The 25,903-nt window shown below is 50.3% G+C and overlaps 1 protein-coding gene across 1 annotated transcript in view; it reads left to right on the top strand.

Annotated features, from left to right (window-relative positions):
- BCOR (BCL6 corepressor) overlaps nt 1-25,903 on the top strand; it is a 58,553-nt gene that overhangs the window by 8,080 nt on the left and 24,570 nt on the right. The window contains exons 2-7 of the mRNA XM_054165833.1: nt 11,093-11,222; nt 12,716-12,794; nt 13,716-16,544; nt 17,254-17,307; nt 17,772-17,955; nt 25,528-25,809. Of these exons, the coding sequence (XP_054021808.1) occupies nt 11,137-11,222; nt 12,716-12,794; nt 13,716-16,544; nt 17,254-17,307; nt 17,772-17,955; nt 25,528-25,809 (3,514 nt within the window). The 5' untranslated portion in view covers nt 11,093-11,136. The remainder of the gene's footprint in view (nt 1-11,092; nt 11,223-12,715; nt 12,795-13,715; nt 16,545-17,253; nt 17,308-17,771; nt 17,956-25,527; nt 25,810-25,903) is intronic.

Below are 25,903 nucleotides of genomic sequence, written 5' to 3'. Positions count from 1 at the left end.
TCTGTGTGTGGAGCTGGGGGCGGCTGCGGCATGGCCTGCCCGGAGCAGGCAGTTGAAGGTTGTCTTATTTTAGCTACAGAAATATATCTCTAGATCCGTTACTCTGAGATCTCACTTGCAATAAACTGTATTGGTTCTCCTATTTATACAAATTGCTGGTATGAAAGAAAACCCAGCCTATATGCATGGAGGCAGGCATGAGCTATTGAGATCAGGTTTCCTACTGAGCTCCCGGAGGAGAAGTCAGCATTTGATTGAAGCTACACTTGGTTCTTGGTTCCCAGGGGACAACAGCCCTGAAACACGAGAGCCCTCCCTCCTTCCCTCCCCCCCCCCTTCCCTCTCTTCTTCCTCTAAAAGCCTTTGTGCTGAAAGAGCCTCAGTAGGCACGAATTGCTGGTCTCTCACAAGAGTGTGTTGCAGCCTTTGCTGACATTGTTTTGTTAGCAGTGGTTTTTACCAGGCCAGCAGATTTCTAACTACATACAGGCAATGAATAGTCGATGATACTGACCTGTGAGTATGTACTGGCATCATTTGTTGGTGAATCTGATTTGGAAGTCGATCGGAGATGTATCGCATTGGTGTGAAGGACCTTACCTGCCTAGGGAGCACTGCCCTTTGGCAGGAGACAGGCCAAGATGGAGATGTGCTTCCAACACAATCATCTGTTTTCCCTTGCTGGTGCTGACTCCCAAACTGCATATAAGCACCAAGAAAGTGTGCTTCCAGCTCCTGTGGCCTCTTCAAGAGTTTGTGTGGTACCAAATCTTTGAGAAAGTTGCTGTGTTGTGGTTTTCTCTTAGATGCATAATGTGAATAATACTAGGAGTCAAACTGGGCAAGGAAAAGTTTCCTCGAATTGATTTATTTTTCCTTTGCTTCTGTTCAGTAAATACCACCTCTCCTCTAACTTTGCCACTGATAAAGAAAGAAATAAGAGTAGGCAAGGAGGTGCAGGGATTTACACTCTCAGTTACCGCTGTGCCCAATGAAAGACCCACTAAGAGTGTGCAGTACACTCCTTTGCTGCCAGGTGGTTGTATCTTGGGCGAAGTTGGACTCGTGGCTTAGGTTATTTGGATTGTGCTTTCTTGTTTTCCTTACGAGGGAAAGAGCTAAAGGTGGAAAGGTGTCTCTTACCATCCAGCTGCACAGCGGGGTCATCGCTCGGGGCTGGGCCGGCGGGGGCGGCCGGCCTAAGCAGAGACAGGGGCCTCTCGGTGGGAGGTTTGCTGCGATAAGAGGCCGGGCGTTGCCAGCACCAGCCGGGTGCGAGGCGGAGGGACAAGGGTTTTGGGGGGTCCAGAGCTCGGCCTTCCCCAGGAAGGGCTGCTCCGGGCCGCGCCGCCGCGGGGGCGAGCTCGCCGTGTACCGTCGCGCAGCTGCAGGCGCGGCTTTCACCGCTACTGCGGAGCTCCCCCGAGCAATTTCCCAAAAGCCAAACTGAAAGTGGAGCTCAAGTTCTGATAAGGCTTTTCGTCGGGCAGGAGTGCGGATTGAAAACGCCTCTCCGCGATGACGGAGAGCTCCGCAGTGATCGGAACCCCGCCGGCTTAAAGGCTGGCGGAGAAACACTTCCACTCTCCTGGCCCGGGACAGCGGCTGCTCCTTCTGGCCAACCGCCGGGAACAGGCACGTTTCTGGCCCCGAGGGCGGGGGGCAGGGGAGGTGGGTAGAGGGTGTTCCTTGTTTCGAGTAAACCAGCTGCAGTAGTTGATGGTAAAGCAATGAAGGCAGAGACAATACTGCTGTTGTTGGTTTGATCTCTAACTGGGGATTGTTAGTCTGGGTTTAACTCTGTGGTGAGGGAGGGGGAAGGCGAAGGCTGTTTACAGCCAGCGCAAATAATGTGACAGCTGTTGGAGCGCGAAGCGCCCGCGCCTCGCCGGCAGTCGCACACAAAAGCTCTCGCTGCCGCCCGAAGCAGCCCCAGGGCCACCCCGCCGCTCCTGGAGGCACCGCCAGCCACAGCGGGGTCCGGCGGGGCGCCCTGGTGCTCAGCGGGGCATCCTGGGCGGCGGCGGCAGGGCGCCCAGCTTCGCTCCCCTGCTACCGCCGCCGGCATCGCTGAAGCCAACGCCGCTGGGCGGGGAGAAGCCGCCCCCTGCTTCTCTCCTCCTCCGCTTGATTTACAACCGCAGAGAGGCTGCGGGAGGAGCGGACGGCTCCGCGCCCGACCTAGTCGGTTTCGCGCTGGGAAATCCCTCCCGGCAGCGGGTTTGCGTTGGCCCCGGTGGCGTTGCGGGCGAAGCGTCCCGGGAGCCCCGTGGGAGGAGACAGCAGCCCAGTTCCGAGTCGCTGCTTGGCTTCGGGCAGGAGGGCACGGTGGCTGGCAGCGCATGTTTGACTCCCAAGCACGTGTTGGTGGATAAGTTATCTCTTGAGATGGCAGCGCCCAAGCCCCAATAACCTGGATGTGTAGGCACCCCTGGCATGGATTCTCGATGAAAAACTCCTACTGCGTAAATAGCCCGAGCAGCTATTTTCTCCTCAAAGCCTCTTCTGCATCAAACCCTCTGTGTTTGCCTTTTGAGTGTAGAATATAAAAAATGCTGTCTGTTCTTGTACTTTGCTCTAGTACCCAAAGTACTTTCATGGCCCTTTCAGAAGAGCCTCCAGAAAGTCAAGGGAACTTGGAGAACTGGGTTCTGGCCTATATTTGTACCTGACATAGTTTTCCTACCTACGAGAATCACTGTGTTTTATATAGTAAATGACCTCCAAGTACTGTTGTCTTTTTGATGATGTGGCTCTGGGATGGAAAGAAGGGGGGAATGGCATATGCTTATTTCCTTCCCCACCTCTCTTTTTGTGATTTTGGTCGATGAATTGCCTTTATGTATTTCTTCAGGCATTCCCTCCCCCCCCCCCCGCCTTCCTTTTTCCTCCTCTTTTGGCCTTGACTGTCCCCTTGGTCTTTTACGGATTACACTGTGCTATTAGTGACGAAAGCACGTCAGTAGTCATTCAGCAATTTTAGCATCAATTCCTATAAACTGGTGTATTATATGACATGTGCCATTTTTTCTTCAAGAATACTGCTTGCGAAACTAGTTTCGCCTTGGAGCAAAGGCAGAAAGATAAACAAGCCTGCATAGCCAAAACACTGGCAATCGCTGCCTCCTTCCAAATCTTTTAAAGTCACGGAGTAATATTTTCAGGATTATGGTACTGCCTCTGAGGAAGGAATGTCGCTGGCTTAAAAAAAAAAAAAGAGGAAAGAAAAGAAAATGCAAATGAGAGAAAAATAATTTTCTTTCAGCGATATGCAATGTATTAGTCACTTGTTATCATGCTTAGAGGCAGACCTCATTTGCGCGTCTGCCAACTCGTTCACATCTGCTCAGAGCATTTTAACCTTGGCGGTGTCGTGTCGTAGTCCCACGGATCAAGAACGAGTAATTAAAGCTCTAAGCAGCAGCAAAAAAATTCATAGCCGCCCATCTGCATCGCAGTTGACTCGCTGCTTTGTTTCGGTGCGGAGCGCCGGGATGGGAAGGCAGGGCCGGCGGCGGCCTACGCTCTGCCCTCCCGTCCGGCGGGGCACCGCTGTCACCGGCAATTTTAGTTTCCTTTAAGCTTTTTTCTTACACCGTTCTTTTTTCCCCCTTCCCCTATTTTTCATGGAGAAACCCGAGTGGTGGTGTTGATTTTTTTTTTTCCTTGACCCGGCTTTTTCCGCCTGCAGGCATGGGCAATGCGCGGAGCTGGCTGTGCTTGCCCTGGACGTACGTTTCCTCTAAAGGTCTGGATAAGGTGATGTCAGGTTGGGACACGGAGTTGCTGAGACGTGTGCCGAGGTGCTTGTAATGCTGCTTGCGCTGGGTTTGCCAGCGCTTTCCAGAAGTGTTAGGAAAGCGATTCCCATCAAGGAGAAGCCCTAGTGCTGTAAACCAGAACTTTGGGGCGAGGCTTATTTTTATGCATTGTTTAGCAGAAACCGAGTTGTTTGTTTGTTGTCGGAAGGAGGAGAGAGGAAAAAAAAAAGGGGGGTGGGTGGTGGGTGGGGGTGGAAGGAGGGAAAAGCCCCTACTTCCCAAGCATTTTTTCTTATATGAGGCCGCCGGAGGTCTCCGTGCACTGGGCATCAGCCCCGGCGCGGCTGTGCAGACAAAGCCCTGCGGGGAGCGTGAGGCTTTCAGGCCGGCCGCGTTAGGTAAAACGAGAGACGGAATCACCCAAGTTTAATATTTCGCTGTTGTGCGCCGGCCATTTGCTGCATGAGGCACGGAACTGCCTTCCCCCGGCAGGGCTATCGTGGAAGGGGGGTGGGCAGGGGGGGACAGTTGAGGGAAGCGGAGGGAGCCGCTCCCCATCCATCAGCTCCTCGAAGCTGTTGCTCCGTAAATGAGGGAACCACAGGCCCTGTCAGCCGCAATTATGCAAAATGAAGTCGTCCGTGATCAATATCTCCCAACGTCCCCGACGGATGCGTGGGGGGCCCGCCCCCGCCCGGCGTGCCGCGGCGGCCCAGCGCCGGGGAGCGGTGCGCTGGGGTGGCCGGAGGGAAACCAAGGGCGTACGTCCCATTAATCACTCCACCCCCCGGGGGTGCGGCGGGGGCTGGGGGAAGGAAGCAGGGGCCGTGCTCCGGTATTTCTGCAAGGATAACGTTGCGGAAGTGAGCACAGGCTTTCGCCCAGCTCGCTCTCTCGCAGGAGTGCGGGTACTTTTGTATTCAGTGTGGGGTAGCATCTTCACCTCAGCCCCATAAGTTTCTCGATCTATCAGCGGGGGGGGGGGGGGAGGGGGGAGACTGTGGGTCTCGGTGGAACCGGTGAAGGGCGAGCCCGTGCCGCTGCGGTTGCCCAGCCTCCCTCGGCCGAACAATGGGGGACGGGCGGGGTGAAGGGGCTGGCTTGGTGGTATTTTTTTTTCCCCCTTTCTTCTCCCCTCTGGTTCCCCCCCTCCTCTCTCTCTTTCCTTTCTGTCCCCCTCTTGAAAAGAAAAAGCCATACGGAATAAAGGCAACAATGAAGAGCTCCTGGGATGCCGAGTGCGCAGCGGGTTAATGGGGTGGGGGCGCGTAGGCCTGCGCTTTGCTCGCTCTTTAGTACGGCCCGAAACGCACATTTTTGCCCGGCCCGTGGTGCGTATGTGTCCCTCTCCGTTGCTGCTGCTGCTCCTTCGCAGCCCGGACTCGGCGGCTGCCTGTTGTCTCTGTCAGCAGCAGCGGAAACCTCGCTCCTGTGCATGTGTGTGTGCGGGTGCGGGCGAGTGTGTGTGCCTCTAAAATGGCGCGGACGGCCGGGGTAGGGAGATGCCGCGGCGGGTGGGCGAGGGAGGGGAGGCCAGACTCTCGCTGGGGGGCCCCGTCTGCGCAGGGGCCCGGGGTTTTCTGCCGCAGAGTCGGTTTGCGGTTCTCCCCACCACCGCCGCCTCTGGCAGCCCTGCTCACGGCACGGCCGGAGTGGCAGCAGGCTAAAACCGTAGGGCTGCCCGACGCGGCGAGCAGGGCAGTAAACCCCCCGCTCCCCCCGCCTCTTTCCGAGAGAGCAGCCTGGCTGCCCGCCGCCGCGGCATAAGCTTGCGGGGGGACGACAGAGACATCACCCGCACCGCGAGGGGGACGGGACGACACGACACACACACACGCATACGATGCCGTAGCAATGGTGCGGAGCTGCCAGAGTGGCGGACAGGGTCGGTGTTTCCCGCGAATCCCCGGGAAATCCTTCATGCAACGATGCCTCAAAGTTGGGTACCAGCCGCTTCGCCTCCCCCCTCCCCCCCCCCGGTGTGTGTGTGTGTGGGCGCCTTTGCAGCCCCTTTAGCGTACCCTTTCGATGCGTTTTAACCGGAAGGGGGAAGGGAAGCCAGGCTACCCGCCCTGCAGACGTCCCATAACTTTCAGGTGGTGCCAGGGCAGCCTTGGACCCCTGGGCCGCCCCATAGTGGCGTGTCTGGGGATCTGGAGCTTCCCCCGGGGCTCCGCGGCAAGCAGTGCCGTGTGGGCTCTGAGGGAAGACGGCCAGGGTTATTTGAAGGATCGCCAGCCATTTTAACTTTCCCTTATTGGCCTCCTCCCCCGCCCCCTTCCCCAGTTCCTAGTCTTATTATTAATTGAAAACTTTTTTTTTTTTTTTGGCTGCCGCCGGCGCTGAGAACGACGCAATGATTCGCCTCGCAGCATATGGGAAAGGGGGAAAGCGCCGCTGCTGCCACAGCGCAGTGACTGTGTGTGCGGGGTCCAAGGCGTGACAGACGGTGCGGGGGGGGGGGAGCGCGGGGCCCGGGACCGCCTCTCCCTCGGGGGGGCTGCCCCCGCTGGAGCCCCGCTGCAGGCGAAGGAGGTGGTGGTGTTGGATCTCCGCGGAGTCGGAGGCAGGAACAGCGCTGCGGCCAGTCCCGGGCGGCGGTGCCCGGCGGCGCCCGGCAGCGGGGGGGATGCCCGGCTAGTGCTGGTGCTGGCTCGGCGGCCCCGGCTGCCCTCGGACAGCACCGGTGAGCCGTGTTTACAGGGCAGAAAGTCCCGGTTGCCGTCCGGCACGTGACGATGTGGGAGCCGCGGGGATGTGTGTGTTTGGGGGGGGATGGTGATGGGGGAGACGGCGTTTGCAGCAGGAGGCTTAAAATAGATGCTGACCCCCTTGCGCTGCTTGCCTAAACCGAAACGCACTACTGTCGTGCATGACTCAATATGTATTTTAAATCGGTTTAGCGATCTCGCTGGCGCATTGTGCTTAGCTTTATGGTTAAATGAAATGCCACACGTCCCGGGTAAAGGTCAAACTTCTCTAATCCGCGGATCCGTGCGGCGGCTACTTAGTCTGCAGTTTCCTCCTCTGGTTTACAAAACGTGGCGCTAGCAGTGATGCCGTGTGGGGATTGCACAAAATAACCCACGATATTTTATTTTATATATACATATGTATATATATGTGTGTGTGTGTATATATATATATTTTAAAGCGCAGCCACTCCCGTTCTTTAAACACTTGTCTAATATTAGATGGCTGGCTGCTACTAGAGCTTTATACAGCACACTGTAAACGGTGCAGCAATACAGCATCTTTAGAATCTTTGCTAACCGTGGCACAGGTCGTTGTTTTTTTCGTAAGTCGTAAATATGTAAGTCGGAGATAGAAGATAAACGAGGTACCTAAACCCATTCATAAGCAACTGCCCGTATTTAAGGTTATAAATACCGTACGAGCGCTGCCCTTTAAATCAAGCTCCAGATGAACGGGTTGAGGGCTAATCGAAGTGGATCGCTACGAGTCCCCCATTGCTTTTTCACTCCTCTCGCAGGGATTTTCACAAATCTAGAAATGATCCTTTCAGTGGCCTGGAACCGGGCGGCGACGTGTATGTGTATCAGAGACGGGTAATTTAATGCATCGTTTTTAATTTCCGAAAGGCCAGGCTGTTTGCCGAAGCGGCTGCTTCTCCGTCGGTGCCACCGGCGCACGCAGACTTATTTTTTTTTCCCTCTGTACCCCAGGCAGCCCTCCCTGCCGGCTGCCGTCACGCTGCTGCTGCTGGCTCGAGGGCTTGTGCAGTGGAAACTGGCGGGCTGCCAGCCGGAGCTAGGAGGTGGAAAAGAGTAAAGGCGCCAAAAGGGAACTCGTGCGCCGCTGCCATTCTCCTCCCGCCCTGCTTCCTGGCTCGCTGCAGCGCCGGCACCGCCGGGCTTTCTCCATCTGCCCCCCTCTCCCCCCCTCCGCCGGCGGCTTTCAGCTCGCCCACTCGCCGCCGGGCACCTCGGGGGCAGAGGAGGACCGGGGGGGCGGGGGGAGGGGGGGGGAGCAGGCCACAGGAGGTTGCCCCGGCCGGGGAGTCGCCGCTCTCACCTCCTCTGTCCCCCGGAGGCACAGGGAAACGGCGTCTTCCTCTTTCCCCTCCCCCCATCCCCGCGGGCATCGGTTTTTTCTCGTTTCCACGCCAGGAGCGCGTTAACAAAACTTTGCTGCTGCTGGCGTCAATGGCTGCCAAAAGTCTGTTGACGTTGCGAGGGAGACCCAAACGTTTCCCTTTTTAATCAGCTGCCCAAACAACGCGGTGTGTGCCTCTGCCTGCCTCTACGGCGCGGGGCCGGAGAGGCAGAGCGGGGGGCGGTGGGTGTTCCCGGCTCGGCTCGGCACGCTGGGGCCCCGCTCGGCAGCACGTCGGGGAGCAGGTTAGTGCTTGCAGGCGCTTTTCACAACTGGTTTCACACGGCGTGTACGTTGCGCGTCTTTCCCCCACCCCTCCGCCTCCCTCCCTCCCTCCCTCCTCCGTGCATCACCGTCTATATTTAGCCGCAAATGGCTTTATCGGCCAGACACCTCCCGGAGGAAATGCCGTGCGCGCTCCGGCGGTTCAGTCCCGCTCCGCGCCCAACCGCGCCGCGGGGGCAGCCGGGGGAGGGACGTCCCAGGGGACAGGACTGCAGCACCCTGGGGCGCACTGACAGCGCCGGGGAACGGCGGGGGAATGGGCGGGGGGCGCGGTCCCCTGGCGGGTAGGAGGAGGGGAGGAGAGACGCGTCCCCGGTTTCCTCTGGGCGCTGGGACATTCAGCCCGCCGGCGGGAGTTGCATAATGGAGCAGACTGCGCCCGCCCCCGTAGATGCTGGACATAAATAGCGGTGCCCCCCAGACTCCCGAGTTCCCTCGCCCCGTCTCCGCGGCACTGAGGACTTGCGGAACGGCTGTCGTTTGGCCGAGCCGCTGGAGTCTCCCGCGATCCGCCCTACCGATGGGTGGGAGGACGAGGAGGAGAAGGGGGAAAAGGGACGTGCAAAGAGTTAAAAGTCTGCTGCTTGTTGCAATGAAATTATGGCTGGCAGTGGCGCCGTTGCTCGTTCAGCAGACCTCCACTTCTAAACAGTTCACAAGAAGTTCATCAGGGCGGCGATTATAACCGCGCACGTTGCGTGCACCCGGGGCACTGAGCAGCGAGGGGCGGCTTTGGGGAAGGGGCCGACGGCTATCGGGATGTGGACTCTGATGACCTGCCTGGATGGGCCCTGGGGCATCCCAGCACCCGTGTCATGCTCCCTAGACTCGTAGGTCTGAGAAAGAAGATCATCGAGTCCAACCTGGTGGGATTTGCCCTGCTGTGGCCGTGGTGGGAGGAGGTGTGCCTCCAGCTTGCCCACCGTAGCTGGGGAAGCTGTCGGCCGCCCATGCAGCTTTAGCGTTTCACTATCTGTACATGTCAGGGAATTGACGGGCTCTAATTCAGGCACTGTGCCTTATCTTAATGATACACTTCCACTGAGGAAACCAGGCCGAGCGCAGGCGGCCCCTCTGAGGAACGGCATGGCTTAGCCTCATGCAGCCCTGATAAAAGCGAGGCCATGTGCCACCAAGGCCCATCTCCTCCAAGCCACCAGCATCCCATCCCTCAGCACACGGTGCGGCTACTAACCTTACGTAAAACCCTAAATCACTCTCTCCATGCTGCTGCTGCCGCTATTGAAAACATTACGAGCGACGCATCTGGAAAACAGTAAATCTGTCCAGAAACCGTCTTTCCAGTGAAATAACTCCTTTTGAATGATAGCCTGGTATCTAATCTCCATGGATTTTTGTTTCCTCGCAGCGATTTTTGTGGACTTCATTAGGGAAAGCTAACCGTTCTGTAGAGAGGAGGGTCAACACGCTGTTTCATTAATATACATTTGTTCCAGACGTGGAGTTTTGCACAAAAGGCCTCTCTGAGGGGAGAAAAAAGTGTTGTGGAACAAGGCTTTCCTGCCGTTTTAGTTCTTAAACCTCTCTGAACCTGTGTGAAGTATTGTGTTAAAGGCCCAATATGGGCTTCTTCCCCATTAAGTGCCAACGTGATCATTTGCATATTTTGTAGCCTGACAAAGGAAATGAGTTTGCTGGGGAAGCATGGATGCTTTGGGAGACGTTAGGCATTAAACTCCCAGTGGTCAATCGCCCGTTACTGGCTTGTGTGTGTGTGTAAAAGGGAGTATCATGCCTCCTGCTTAAAGGCTTCTATTTTTGTGAGAGAGGAAGAGCTGAGGGATATCCTGTGCATTAAAGGCTCCCCCTACTTATTAACCCAGCATTTAGCAGCAGGATGCAAGCTGAAGCTCAGTCAAAAGAAACGACTCAACCTCCGAAGAGCAATTAAAATCTTGCACTGGAATAAATCATGCGCCGCGATAATCCTGTTAATAAAACGCAGCTTGTCCTGACGCTTCGCTCATGCAGCAAACTAGAATTTAATGCGAGTGGAGGTGGTGTTAGGTACAGGGGAGGTGAAGCCTTTCCCTCTCCGCTGCTGGACGCGAAAATGCGGTTACCTTTCACCTGCCTCTCTGGCTGTGCACGGCGCCGGTCCTCTTGGACTGCTAATACTTCTCCAGCGAGCCCACTAATGATTTCTTTCCCTGGAGTGAGCAGGCATCATTGAATTACTGAAAGCACTTGCAGCAGCAGCAGCAGCAGCAGCTCCAATGCAGAAGCCACCAGGGTTTGGTGCTTAATCAAATCAAGGGGTGGGGAGCTCACCAACCCACTTACTATTTTTAACCCCTTTTTCCAAGTTAGTCATGTGCAGACGCTAAAGGGGAGGTTTTTATTTAGATCCCTTCTGTAGCAGCGACTCTTCAGTTTAAAGTCCTTGTGTGAAAGCTTTCTCATCAATCAGCATAGCTAATACATGTGGTATGTGACTGTTCTTGCGATGCATTCCTGCTCCTGTGCCTTCCTAATGCAGGGCTTTTGCGAAGGCCCGTGGGTAGTTTCATGTGTGCGCCCCGGCCCGTGGGGTCTGCCTTCTTGGCTCAGCTGCTGTGAGGTGATGATCTGGGGACTACTGTGTACTTGGCCATCTGAGTCATTTCTTGTGGAAATGAAATGCAGCGGAGAAACTTTTATTTGTCGATACCATGGAATGGTTCTTAATTTTCTGGATGTATGCTGGGAAAAAGATCCATCTCCTCTGACCTATAAATGCCCTCAATTTGCTCCTTTATTGCAGGGTATCTCCCTTAGCGGTTAACATAGGCAGCTCACTCCCCGCACCAATCCTGCATTCATTATTAATTACCCGGAGGGAGACTGGCTGCTCTGCCACGATGTTTGCACTTCCTCCTAGACAAATCTGCTCAACTTTTTTATTTCTTTCCCTATTTTTTTTTTAATAGAATACAAAACCGTGAGGAAAAGTGACAATTTTTAAGAAGACGTCATGCTTTCTGCAACTCCCCTGTATGGCAACGTTCATAGCTGGATGAGCAATGAAAGGGTCCGCATGTGTGGAATTAATGAAGACAGGTAAATATTTAAGCTTCTGGCAAGTTAAACCACACCATAATTCTGCAGCGTGAGGTCTCGGAGTTTGCTCGCTTCCCTAATGCTGGAGCAGATAGCTCCTGCCTTGCATTGAGATCAGCCCAGCTTGGAGGGTGGGTAGGAGGGGGAAACAAGATGTGCCTGAGAGCAGTAGAGCAGCTGCTGATTTACTATTTATCAGGCAACCTAGGTCAGTGAAGCGGGGATGCCCTTTAAAGAGATTACTCCCCAAAGCAGCCTTTAAATGTGCTTTTACAATTAATTTATTATTTTGTATTCGTGAAAGGGAATTAAAGCAAATAGTGCACGTGTTCTTGTGGGGACTCTATGGCAGAGGGGCTCCCGCCTGCAGCTTGGTGTTCCCTGCCTTTGGGCCAACAGCTTCTCCTGTGAAATAGGGACAGCAGCCTTTCTGCCTCCCCCAGTGAGTTTCTCTTCCTTCTCATCTTTTGCTGCTGAATGGCACTCATTCGATGATTAAAATGACAGTATTTAATGTTTTTCAGTGGGGTGGTACAGGCACTGGTCCGTGTCCTCTCCCTTAAACCACAGCTTTTTTAAAAAAGTAAAATGACACAGAGCAGAAGCTGAAGGTTTGCCTGCAGTTCTCTCTGCCAATTTGGTGTGCTTTTGCTGTTTTTCTGTCTCCTTTCTGAGCCTGTGTTCTCAGTGTTGTGTGAAAAGCCTCTGAGAAGCTGGGGAAAGTTTTTGGTTGTTACAGTGAATACTATTTGCAAACACAAGCTGAAGGGAAGCAGCCACATTTCTCACTTTCCTCCCCACTTTTCTCCCAGTTATTTGGGGATAGTAATTCTACATGCTACTTGCAGGGAAGGTGAATCTTTTAAAACCAAATGCATTAAAACCAGATTTCTACTTCAAGGTGATGATGTGCCTTTAAGCACTTTGATTTAAAGGAGTTCTTTTGGATAATGCTGAAACTTTCCTTCTGCTGTGTGTCAGTGATTTTTTTTCCTGGGATTAGAAATTTGGCACTAAAGTATATTCTTTGTTGGTGTTTTCTGTGATACTAAGTCCTAGTGCTGCAGTACTGCTGTGACACAGATGTGCAGCTCCTTCTTTATCATGGAACAGCTGACATTCATATGATATTAGTGTGTATGTTTTGAATGTTCTTCTTGGTAGTATTTATGGATGACAAATGAAGAAGGTCTATTTAAAATGGGATATTTTCTCTTTGGAAAAAGAAAAGGGCAAGGGGCAAAAGAGAAGACCTTGACAAAAATCACTTGTATTGGAAGAGGCCAATCTGAGATGTGCTTTGTATGTTCCTGTTAAAACCCTTCATAAATATTTTCAAATGGTCTTTGCTTTCTAAAGTAGTTGCTGTGTATGACTATGCAGAAGGATAAATACAGTGTCATGGGACTTACAAAATCCAGAGGTAATGTAATCTTGTACTGACATGAGATGCCCAGCATGTTTCCAAGTAGTGAACTTCTGTTTTTTAATAGGAAAATTCCTGTTAACGATGGTGATGCACCGAAAAGCAGACTAGAGTTGAGGGAAGAAAATCACCTGAATCACAGTGTGGTAAGAAGTTAATAGCTTCATGCTGCAGCTGAATCTGTGCCTGTCCTCCCCACCCCAACTCCTACCAACTCCTCCTGGTGTTACTACACGATCCATTTGGAGGAATGATTAAAACATCTTTCTGTTGCAGCTCCAGCTGGGCTTGGGTACATGCGAGTTGTTTCTGTGGAACAGTGAAATGGGACTTTGTTTATTTATCTTGTTAATCTCTTGACTCTGACTTTGTGGTGTTGTGCTGCTGTACAACGTCATATTCATTACTGTTGCTCTGTCGTGAGTAATGTCATGCAGCATACCTGCATAACAACAACAGTTCATGTACGTAATAAGTACATCAACATTTCAGCAAAGTTGGTGGTTTTCTCCTTTGAGTGTATGTGGGGAGCAGTGAGTGGGGAAAAAAATTAGTATCAGACCTGTTGTTGCATTGCCTCTTCAGACGTCCCACCCCATGAATTGTGTGGTGGTGGTGATGAGCCCTGGAACAGAGCTGTAGCAAAGGGAGAGGGTCTGGAGGAGGTGAGGCTCTCCATCCTTCTCTTCCTGCTCTTCATGTCACAGTTCACATATTCTTGCTCTGGCAGAGCTGGGACTGAAGGCCTGGTTGCCACACAGCATCAGTGCCACAGAACATTGTCTCTGGGCCACTTCTGCCTGCTTTGGCTATGGGTCCTCACACCTTTGTTTCTAGACAATGAATTTTTGATGCAGAGAGATACCTATCGGTGTTTCTAGTGATATATATTGCTCCATGGGTTCCTCTCCTCCCATTTTTTAACTTGGTCATCCTCTGTACATTTTCACAACAAAATGTGTATTTTTATTGGTATTGTTCCTCTTCCAATGTGCTGATGAGTTTGTAAGTTGAGTGGTAGTCATGTCAATGAAATGTGAAAGTAACATACTTCTTGTTCTGTAAAGGTGGATGCTACTACAGCACATCGCATTGACAGTCTCGCAGCTCTGAGTATGGACAGGTCTGGACTCATGCGAGAAGGACTCAGAGTCCCCAGTAGTATTGTCTATTCCAGCTTGTGCGGACTCGGCTCGGAAAAATCAAGGGATGCTACGAGTTCAATAGCTGGGCTTGGATTTACTCCTGAAAGAAATCCAGAGATACAGTTTAAGTCTAATCCCTCTGAATCGGTAGAAAACACAGCTGTCTCCGGAAAAGCCCCTAATGGCTTCAGTGCTATATACAAAACACCACCTGGAATACAAAAAACCTCTGTCCCACCAGGGGAGACACTGGGTTTGGACCGAGCTGCGGGTGAGAAGCAGAGTCCCCTCGGTGTTAATGGTGCTAGTTACCTAAGGCTCCCCTGGGTAAACCCCTATATGGAGGGTGCAACACCCACCATATACCCTTTCCTCGACTCACCAAATAAGTATTCGTTGAACATGTACAAGGCATTGCTACCTCAGCAGTCCACCTACAGCTTACCGCAGCACCTGGCTTACTCGCCTGTATGTACGAACGGTGAACGTTTTTTATACCTGCCTCCTTCCCACTATGTTGCCCCCCACATCCCTTCATCGCTGGCATCGCCTCTGAGGCTCTCAACTGCTTCAGCTTCACCAGCAATCCCGCCTTTGGTGCACTGTCCGGATAAGAGCTTGTCGTGGAAGATGGGTGTCAGCCCTGGCAACCCTGTTGATGCGCACGCCTACCCCCACATCCAGAGCAGCAAGCAGCCCCGGGTCCCTGCTGCCAAGCCGGCCCCCACCAACATACCGGCGGACCCTGCACTCCTGCTGCCACACTCACCCCGGCCGTCCCCCCGCCTCCCTCTGCCTGCTCAGGTTGGGGATGCCTACACTGATTTCCACAAACACTTCCCTAGGATCACCACCTCTCCCTCCTCCGCTGTTACCCTCCCAAAGTCCTATGTAAACGTCGGCAGCGAATTTCCACCCTCCCGCCTCTCCAACGGGAAACTTCCCAAAGGCAGTGATGCTGGGGAGGTTCCCCCACCGGCCACGCCCCATGCACGGAAAGCTGGCCAGGACCGGAAAGATGGCAGGTCCCCCCCGCTTCTGGAAAAGCAGACCCCGACCAAAGACGTTACTGACAAACCGCTGGACTTGTCAGCGAAAGTTGTTGATGCAGAAGCTGCCAGCAAGTCGGAGCACGGTAAGAAAACGGCGCCGACAGTGCTGGTGCATGGCAGGGCAGGAGCAGGGACACATTTACCTGGCAGTGAAATGGTTCAGAAGGAAACTATTTCTCCTGGGAATGGCTGCCCCGTCTACAGGCCTGAAATTATCAGCACGGCACCCTCCTCATGGATCGTTCCCGGTCCCAGCCCTGGTGAGGAGACTGGGAAGAATGTCCAACTGAAAAACAAGGCACTGGACTGGGTGATCCCACAGCAGCGGAGCTCCTCCTGCCCCAGGATGGGTGGCACAGAGACAGTTGTTGGCAGCGTTTCGGGGACTGTGTCAGCGGGGGGAAGGCCGGCATCAGCGTCACCGGCTCCCAATGCCAATGTGGATTGCACCAAGATGGCCAGGAGCTCTACAGAAAGCACTGCCTCGGTTATACAGCATGTTGGGCAGCCCGTTGCCACCCCTGCAAAACACAGCAATAAGGTGGCCAAATCCTGTGGCCAGGAAGCCAACTTCAAGGCGAGTGAGACTGCCCTGGCCTCCAGCCCCATTTTTCTGCCACCCAACGAGGCGTTTCGTTCCCCGCCTCTGCCCTACCCCAGGAGTTATCTCCCATACCCGGTGCCAGAAGGGATAGCCATCAGCCCTCTCTCCCTCCATGGGAAGGGACATGTGTATCCTCACCCTGTCTTGCTGCCCAACGGCAGCCTCTACCCTGGCCACCTGGCTCCCAAACCTGGCCTCCCCTACAGCCTGCCGGCAGGGCGGGGAGAGTTCATGACCTACCAGGATGCGCTGGGGATGGGGATGGTGCACCCCATGCTGCTGCAGCATTCGGCTTTGGAGATAAATAAGGAGGAGAAGGCAGAAAGGAGGTCGCGCTCTCATGAGAGGGTCCGCTATGAGGACCCAGCTTTGCGAGGCCGGTTGCCAGAGCTCCTGGAGGGCAGTGGGAAGATGCATTTTGAAGTACCTGGTGACAAGAGTGTGAAATTGCACCAGAACTCTGGTCATGGCAAAAACTCAGCTAAAAGTGACAAACACCTCTTCCCAGATCTTCTGCGAGATGAGCAAGAGGCTAAAAGCGAAGCAAACTTAGCAAAAGCCAGCTTTGCTACGGAAAGCAGTAATCAGGCTAATGACCCTACAAAGCACAAGGTAGAGCAGGCGTCGCAGCACAGAGATTTTATGGTAATGAGAGAGGAGTTTGGGAGAAATAATGATCTTCACGAAACCTATAATTTCAAGCAAGCCCAGAGTTCATCTGTTTTTGGCATAAGGAAAGATGATTTATCTGTGAGCCAGCCTAAAGAGAGAGTGGCAGTCCAGCCTTCGCCCACTTTCTTGGAAAGTGCTCACGAGAGCGAGACTCCGGCTCTGACTTTTGGCAAGGTGCAGGAGGATGCAAAGCCATTCTGCATGGGGACCATGCCATCAAGCATCGATGCCAGCCAGACCTATACCAAAGACGGAGCCGACGACGCAGAGTCTGCGGATGGCAAAATATTGAAACCCAAGCCATCTAAGCTGGCCAAGAGGATTGCAAACTCTGCTGGTTATGTAGGTGATCGATTCAAGTGTGTGACGACCGAACTGTATGCGGACTCGAGCCAGCTCAGCCGGGAGCAGCGGGCGTTGCAGGTGAGTCTGTGCGGTCCAATGACTGCTGCGCTTTTTGTTGTTTATTATTTCTCTGTTGGAAGTCGCAGTCGAGTATTAAAAGTTGAGAGGAGGCAACGCAGGTGGGGAAATCAGAAATTTGTTTTGCTAGACCGTACTTGCCAGAAACAATTTTACCTAGCAAAGTTAAGTTTTTGTTAGTTGAGAGTGAGGTGATGTAAAGCGTAGTATGTGTGGCTTTTACGTGTGCACGCGCTAGTAAACCATAAAGGGCTCGTAATGAGGTTGGATAAAAGCGTTAATGTACATGTGAAATGTTTTGTGCAGTTACTGAGGGGAATTGGACAGGCATGCATGTTACCTTGGTGCTGGTGCTGGCTGTAATTGCTCAGCTGACCCGTAGTGCCAGCTAGCAAAGCCTACCCAGAAGCTGTGATTATTGTGCCAAAGTGCCAGTTGATGGAGAGGAGTCACAGCCGTGTGTTAACGGGTCTCATGCAAACGTTTGCACCAAGCAAACACCTAGGGAAGAGCAGGAGTGGTATTGAGGTTGATACTGAGGGGTGACAGACAGTTACTGTATAGGAATATCCTTAAGGTATATTACTTTTAATGAAGAAATGAGTTAAACCAAATTGTTTTGCATTGTTAAGAAAAGAATTGGTTTATGCTTATAAAAATGGATGAAATTATCTAAATGATCCATTGAGTGCCCATTTTAATTACATAGATGGAAGGATTACAAGAGGACAGTATTTTATGTCTACCTGCTGCTTACTGTGAGGTCAGTTCTTCAAATTTTTATTACTAGACTCTTACATAAACCTTTGAGTTAAATTTCATTTCCAAATACACAAAGGGAAGTTTGTGGGCCATGGTCGTCTTTATTCATTGTACGGTTTTGTGTTGTATTTTTTCCCCCCCTCTTTATGTTTTTGTCTCTTTTAATCTCCAAAATGGAATGTTTTTTGTTTTATATGCAGTATACACTTATATCTATATATATCTATATATGTCTTTTATATATATATATACTTATATATGAAAGAATTCTGTGGCTATTTGCATATAGATGCTAGAACACTGTTTTACAGGTCAGGTGTGTGAAACTCCTGCCCTAGCTGTCTATATGAAACCTTGTTTTTTTGAGCCAATTTTTCTTTGGAAATGCTTTCATATAAGGTAAGGTAAATGAAGTAGCTTTTATTGCAAGACTTTTTTTTTTTTTCATATCAATTCTCTTTCTAGCGTGCAATGATGCGCTTCTCAGAGTTGGAGATGAAAGAGAGAGAAGGCCAAACAGCTACCAAAGACTCAGAGGTCTGCAGATTCAGCCAGGCAGACTGGGAAAACTTGAAAGGAAACAGTGAAAAGAAGCCAAAGTCTGTCACTCTGGAAGATGCCATTGCCGACCAAAATGACAATGACAGATGTAAGCAAATTTAGATGGCTTTCTGAAGTGTGTCTGTGTCTCTGTGCCCGGGCAGCTGGTAGCAAAGCCACGCAGGCAGCGTCATCTTTGTGTTCTCGCGGTGTTGCTGGTTAAAGTCACTGACCTCAGCCTTTGCAGGAGCTGCCATGACTTGTTTTGGGGTCTGTAAGTTAGTTGGTTACGGTTGTACCTGCTGCTCAGGAGATAGTTAACGTGTCACTGCAGTTACCACCAATTGCGAGATTCCCCGTGAGGCTGGTTGCTCCCTCTAGGCTGTGGCAAGATGTCAGAGGACTTTGGAAAATGCATGCTAGCAGTATTGCCCTAAAAGTAAAAGAAGCTGATAAAGAGATAAATAAATGGTGTTAGAAAAATCACTTGTTTTTTACTTTAACTCCTGGTAAGCATACAGCTTCCACCAGTTTCCCTTTGTTTTTTTTTTATTTGACTTACATCATGAAGGAATGGATCAGTTCCTCCTGCTGCTGCTTTGTTTTTAACAACTCAGGGGGAAAAAACCAAAACAAAAAGTACTCTGAAAGTAGTGCAAAGCAAGAGGAAACACACTACAGATTGTGCTGTATGTGTGCATGTGTGTGTGTGCAGTGTGTAACAGCATAGTTAAGTTTACTCTTCTGGAGGTGGTGATTCATGAGTAGGACTAGCAGAAAATTTCATTCAGTAATTTAATAACTTTGAATTATTTTTCTGGTCTTTGGTTAATGCTTTTGGCAGAGAGCATGCCAGTCAATCGTACTTGCTCAGTTATTCACCTAAATAAAGTTACCTTGGTATTGCTGTCACCAAAATAACACCCTCAACACAAATTGGCTAAATAGTAAAGGCAAGTTTTAATTGTGGAAGTGGAGAAGGTAGCACGGTGGGGAGAGGCAGGCTGAGCCCCTGGAAACTGAGTGGGCTTTCTCTTCAAGCTATATTAAGGCAGATTTAGGGAGGAAGGTCTACTGCAACTGCAGCCTTTGTGATCCTCCATGTGCTGAAGCCAAGAGCTTGGCAGGCTGCAGCCCCAGCCCTCCCTCTTGCAACCTCCCTTGCTTGTCAGAGGGCTCATGGTGCCCTGCTGATGTCCTTTATTAAATCCCACCCTTAGGTGTGCTGGAAAATGTGAACAGCAGCAGCAGGGTCCTGCCTTATTCTGTCTGCAGGGCAAGACAGGTTGAGCTGGGGAGAAGGGGGAAGGGTCTTTGGGGTCAGGGGTTGGGTGAGAGGGAGGGAGGGTAGGGAGGGAGAATTTAGTGTTATGGGGCGTGCTGCTCAGAGGGGCTGCAGGGAGGAAGAGCATTAGAGCATTGTTTGCTGAAACACCCTGCCTCTTGTCCTTGCAAAAGGCTGATGAGATGGTATGTTCTTAAATTCATCATTTATTGAGGTCTCTGGCACTTGAACCTGCTGGCTAAGATGTGTTTGAGACTATTAAATAACCATTGGAAGCAGGGAAAGCATGTTCAGTCTTCTGTTAGCTCATTCCTCTCCTTTCCTAATTAGCTCTGACTTAACAGGCTATTTCAGAGTTTGGCCAAATGTCTAGACTCCTAAAAGCACAGATCTGTTCTGCTGAGGGAGCTCCTCGTCAGTATGCTTGCCCGTACAGCAGCTAATACTTACCGGTACAGATTCAAGTCTCAGTAAAAGTTTTTTATCGTGGTGGTTCACCTCCTGCCCCTCAGGATAGCAGCTGATAAATCAGGAAGCTGAGTTTCACACTGCTTGAATGCCTCTAGTGTAGTGACTTGAGCTCTGGTGGGGCATGGGTCTTCTGCTGAGTGACTGGCAAGAGATAATGTGTTCTGCCTGCTCTTCCTCTCTATTAAACCAAGTGAGAACCAGGCCTGCTTAGGTCTTACTTTCATTTTCCATTCAGTTTCTAACCATGCTGTTGGTGCGTCGGCTATGAAGTGCTTGAACGGGAACTAGCTGATGGTTTGCAACCTCTTCTGTTTTCCTCTCTGCTTCTTGCAAGCAGTCTTGCTGCTGACAAGATGTTTCACCTTTTTTTGCATAGCATTGATCCAGTGCCAACTGAAAGCAAAGTGGCATGCCTGTAGGTCTGCGAGCGGGAGATGCAGCACCAAAACGGGCGAGCTGTTAGGTGTGACCCCCACCATGAGCGCTTCACTTGCCCAGGGTCGTGGGGAAGAGGAAAACCACAACTTGAAACTATGATTGTGGCATGGAGTTGCCTTGCAGAGCTCCTTTGATGCCCCTTCAGCGCAGCTGCAGCCATGCCTGGTATGGAGTGCAGGAGACGATCAGTGCCCTAGCAGCTGCTTGTCTCCTAAGCTCCTCTAAATCTACCACTGCCACACCGACAACAGCAACAAAAGGCTAAATAACACAGACAAGCGATGCTTACAGGGACATCTAATGGGATGGAAACTCTTTTTTTTGAGCTTGCCCTGGGACTTGCTCCTTTCCTTGCTGTATAGCATGTGTCTGGACTTTGGGAAAGCTAATAGAGGTACAATGTCTGATTTTTTAAACTTTTCCTCTGACTTGGTGGCTTTGCTGTGCCAGGGTCTTCTTAAGCTTCATCATGCTTTTTGGAGAAGGGTAAACAAAGTGTGTTTTTTTTTTTGTTTTATTTTGAGGGGTTTGTTTATGTAGTGTGCTTTTTTTTTGAAGGCCAAATTTTAGGGGGGGTAGCTGTGTTAGCTAGTTAACGAGCAATTAAAGACAAGGAGTAAAGTAGAAGTGCTTTCTCCCATCTCCTTTAGGTTTTGTTGGGCGTTCTCAGAGCAGCCGTGAAGCTGCTTTGTTGCCAAGGTGACTTGTAAAGGTTGCTGAGGTGATGCTGCTCCGGTGCATTTCCATAGCACAAACGTGATAAATTATGGGATGCATATGTCATGAGTCATAGGATTGTTCAGAGATCAAGTGATTTAAGCTATTGGCACGGACATGCGCATCAATACAGGCATGTGATGATCGCATGTCGGTTCGTAACAAAGCTCTTACAGCCGTATTGAAAATCATACCCGAGTGTGAAAGATTGAATAAATTCTACAAGCTGTGAATTTCTTGACTGAGGACTGTGATTTTACCCATTTATCTAATTTTATAAGAGGAAGACACTGCCCATGTAAGCCTTAGCTGGGGAAAAACCCCAACTTGATATGTTAAAAGCCTAATCTTAAGGCATGAGGTCAGGTGGAAAAAGTTAAAGCAGTTTCTCTCTGTGTAAGTAAATGGTGTCATATGCCAGAGCCTTCAGGGCTGATCTTCGTGTCAGAGAGGGGTGCTGGTGTCCCTTTACATGGTAATCCCTTGCTTTTCTCATTGGGCTGTGTGTATACCTGAATGAATACAAAGTGGAGAGAGTAAACATGTCCTTTGCTCTGGTCAGTTATTACCTTGCTGCCATGGGACATAGTGTAAAATAAAAGGGGAAGAAACAGAAGTCTGTGCAGGGAGAAGGCAGTTGCCTGTGTGTGCAATGTGGTAGGCTTGGGCAGGAGGAAAGAAATGTGGAAAGCTCACAAGCAGAGGTGGTTGGATGGAGAAATGAAATCAGCTGAGTTCTCTCTGCCACATGAGATGCTCAGAATTGGATGCTGAAGGTGACTGAAGGAATTTCTTACTGTTGTTGTGATCTCTGTGCTGAAAAATGTGTTCTAGCATTTGGATAGTCATTACTGTCCTGGGTTAATAAAGGGTGCCTTGCATAAGTGAGCGGCAATGAGAGGTTGCTCCAGGGAAGAGGAAAGGCTGTTTTTAGCTGCCATGTTTTTTGAACAAAAGAATTGCAGCTTAAACACTAAGATGTATTTCCTTGTGTGCATCGAACAGGGAGGGTCTGGTCTCAAGCAGCTGGCAGCAACAGGAAGATGGAAAAATCAAGGAAAGTTTTTTTTTGGTAGTATGCTTGTGCCTGTGTGTAACTGTTTCTCATGGGATTGTAACCTGTACACAGAGATACTGCTTCAGGCAGAAACTATACCAGAAGAAGCATCTTCTTAATCCTTCCTTGTTTCTAGTTGGGTAGGACAGTGAGAAATGGTTTGAATTGTTGGTGCTGGCTCTCACAGCTGGTATGAGACTGGCGAATGCTGGAGGCTTGAGGAAGGAACACATTTAGGAGTTTAATCTCCTTACTCATAGAGGTGTGTTGCTATGAGAACTCAGCATTTATCCTGTGTTTCTGGCTACCTCATCACTGTTTGAGTAATGATGATATGAAAGCCCCAAGTATTTTGTTGTTGTTTTCTTCCTCGGGCGGAGAAAAGGATGTTGTAGATACATGGCGGGGGGGGAGAGGAATCAAAAGCAAATAAACTCTCCTTGTCCTTGTTGAGCATGCACGATATGCTTATGTTGCTGTGCCTCGTGTTGACATTTATATCTTAATTTGGGGAGACATCACGTCTGATCCGGGTTGCTTGCAAAACAGTTTGAGGACAGAGTGGAATCTGGTGGTAAAATATTAATAGAGCCTGTGCTCCATGAGGCGGTCACTGCCCTGCCAAGGGGAAAAAAAACCTCTGGGTGTGCGATGTGTCCGTACAAGCTGTGTAGAGAGCCTGACAGCCTGTGGGTTGTGCCATGTCCCAAACAGCGAGTGACCTTTGTTCCTTTGCGGTGAAAATCTGGCTGTAGAAAGAGGCGGGGAGCATCAGCAGCGGAGCAGATAGGCAAGGACGTGTCCCGTGCAGCTCCCCGGCTTCGCCGCTGCTGTCCTCCCGTGTTGAGACAGGATGATTACACAACCCGGATTAGCATGCGGAGATGTCGCTTCTCTAATGGTCTTAACTGCATCTAGCAGGACAGGTTCCCAAGGCGCGTGTGCAGCGAGCAGTCACGGAGAGGGATTTCTGGTTTGGCAGCCAAGGAGCCACACCTCTGGTTGCCTGAGGTCCCCTTTGGATGTGACCAAAGAGTGGAGGCAAAGTTGTTACAGAGCCATTGGCAGCGAGGGCTTTTTGGATAAACTTCAAGAGGTGTGTGGTTCTCCTTGGCACATGGAGCCCTGGAGAAATGCTGGCAGTGATGAACTGTTAGCAAGGTTACAGCCAATGTCTCCGCTCTCACTTTTATTTTTTAGCACGGATGGTCTGAGGGATCAGTGCTTAATGTCCCTATGTCGAGTCCGCTTGCAGATAGAGAAGGAATTAATCTGCAGTGGGTCGCTGTCAGTGGTGGCAGGCTGGAATTAGCTTGCTGTTTCCTGCAAGCCCCAAAGATTAAGACCATCAAACCCCCGCCCTTGCAGCCTGCTACTTCCTCTGACCCTGCGAAAGCTTCTCTGGGAATTGGTCAGGATGTGCCTGCCTTTTCTCAGGCCAGACAGTGTTAGGAGCAGGAAAGCTGTCCCAGTCTAGTGACCGTGGCAGAAACCGCAGAAACCACGGTGTGTAGCTGCTGGTACTGCTGGAGATGTGAAGCCTATAAACACAGTGGGAACGTGGCAAAGAGTGCCTTTATCTGATCTGTTTGGGGAAACTGTGTAGCGTTTCCTTATATGAAAAGGGGGAAAAATAGCAGACTTGCCTTAAAAATGTAAAATGAAATCTGATAGAAGCATTTCTAAAGTGATACTTACTTAAAATGCAGCTGGTCCAGCTTGGTCTGTGTTGTGTGAAGCAGAGCTGCCGGTGCTGTTGGTGTGGTTATAGGGTACAGCTGTTGGGCAGCATCCTCGTGCCAGATGTGCAGTCACGGGAGGGTTGCCAAGGATGGGGGGGAACACACACTGGCCATTTAGAGGCATAGTCATAGTAAGCTGAGACGCCTGTTTTCTGGAACATGTCAGCATTGCTGGCTGGAAGAAGTGTGACAAACTGTTTTAAAGTCTTGAAGGGAGCAGGTGTTGGCCAGACGGCCTTGCGGAGAGGAGCATCGCCAAATAGCAGAACAGCTCAAGCGTCCCGCTCGCCTGGAAAAAGTCAACTTTTGTTTTGATTTTTCTTGGCCAAATATCTTCTGCTGTTTTACAAAGCAGCCCTGCAGGCAGCTTCCCAGGCAGTGTGAAAATGACGCTGGGGTGTCTCCTGGCGCTCGCAAACTTCTCCGGAGCCCTAGGTACTGCTTAGAGACACTTGCAAATTGTGGTGAAGAAGAGCTCCTCGGCTTTACCTTGCTGACAGCAGGGCGGTTGTGAAAGCAAAAGATGTTGGCAGAGCTGTAGGAAGGTGTTCTCAAGATAAAGTGGGAAAGAGTTTGGCTGCATCCAGGGATGCTGATATGGTGAATCTCAGAGGGGAGAGGGGACTGCAGGGGAGCAACATCTGCCCCAGCAAATGAGGAAGAGCAGAGGAGTTGAAGGCCAGGCTGTATGGGGGAGGAGGCTGAGTAAGGACAAGGAGGATCAGGGGAGAGAAGGGAAATGGAGCTGTCAGAAATCTGAGTAGGAAATAAGTAGATATGTTTGGAGAAGGGGAAATGGAAGAAGAAGGAGGAAGGGCAAAGAGGAGAATGAGGAAAATGGACAGTGAGCTGTGGGGAAGTAGGATGGAACATACAGAGAGTCTGCCAAACAGTGGCAGACGTGCAGAAAGTGTTGGTCAGCCAGGAGGGCTAAAACACATGGGAAAACCAAGTTGTTTGTTGGAACTGTAAATAGGAAGCTGAATAACTGTGTTGCAGGCTGTACTGCATGTCTGCCTAACTGTGCCCTGGCTAGTTTGGTTAAATCCAAAGGAAAAAAAAAGACAACAATTAAATGTCCTTTTAAGTTAAGCATCCATTTAAAATTGCTTTAAACAGTCTAAATTTGGGGGAACAGTATTGGCGAGGGAAGCATGGCAACACAGGTGTTTTTGTGGCTAATTTGTCAGAGGAGTTTCTAATAAGCTTTTCAAAGCTCCCTTGCATGCCGCTACTTGAAGTATTCCCTGAAAAATAGAGGTCTGGCATTAAAAAAGGAGGTGACAAAGATCATGTGATGTACGGTGAGTGGCTGGTTACTTGAAGTGAAGAAGGCTTTTTATAACCTTGGATTCAAGTAGTGCTTTTTGCAAAGTATCACAGCTGTTCTTGGTGGTATTCCCGGGTACCTTGTGTGAGTGCTCCGTATCCCATTTAGATCTCCAGAAAAAGGGACCAATGCTTTTCAGCCAGGCTCTGCAGTTGGATGTGAGAAGTTAGGGAAGGATTAGAAATTGGTGAAAGACAAATACTTTATTTTAATCACCAGGAGGTAGTTTTGAAAACAAAGTCATTGCAAATTGGAGCTTGGGTTATTACCACAGTTTTAAGGGGCGAGGTTGCCTTCTGAAAAGGGTCTGTGCTTTCCATATCTTAAAGATGCTTCTTGATTTAAAAAGTGTATTGTGATATTTCTGTGGATGCAAGTATTGTGAATATTGTGCTTCTTTAATTTACACAAAATACTGTGTTTTGGAGGGGTTTTGTAATTAACTATTGAGAAACTGGTGCCTTAGGCTGAGCAGAGGAGACTTGTTCCAAAGTACAATTTTGTGTTCATTTGCATGCCTCATGAGCCATAAGTCACAATGGAGATTACACTGAAGAGAATAAGAGAGCAATAGCTTTCTTACAATGAATTGTTTTGTATTTATTAGGTCTTGTGGTGTTTTTTTTTCATTTGATTTTTAGGTAACTTTACTAGTACAGAAAACAACCAAGGTCACCTTCTTGAAACTCCAGAGGAGAAAGATCTCTCAGATGAGAAATGTTATTTAGAGAGACATTCTATATATGAAAAAGCGGAAGATCAGCCAACAGAAGATATTGGCCAATATCCATGTCCACGTCTGGACAGGAAGCGTAAACACTCTGGTGAGAGAGTGCAAAATGATGGCAGCCAAAATGAAAACTTTGTGGATGAACTGCAGGATGAACTTATATCAAAAGCAAAAAAGAAGAAGAACTCCAAAGGTAAGGCAGCACTTTGTTTTGGTCTCTCTCAAGCAATGTCTTGTGAAAAGAACGTCCCTTTGGCTTAATGTGTTTCCATTTTTGAACTTGATAG

The sequence above is a fragment of the Dryobates pubescens genome, chromosome 12 (genome assembly GCF_014839835.1).
Source record: "Dryobates pubescens isolate bDryPub1 chromosome 12, bDryPub1.pri, whole genome shotgun sequence".
NCBI lineage: Eukaryota > Metazoa > Chordata > Aves > Piciformes > Picidae > Dryobates > Dryobates pubescens.
The sequence above is the reverse complement of the archived record's forward strand: the minus strand, read 5'-3'. Positions and strand labels throughout refer to the sequence as shown.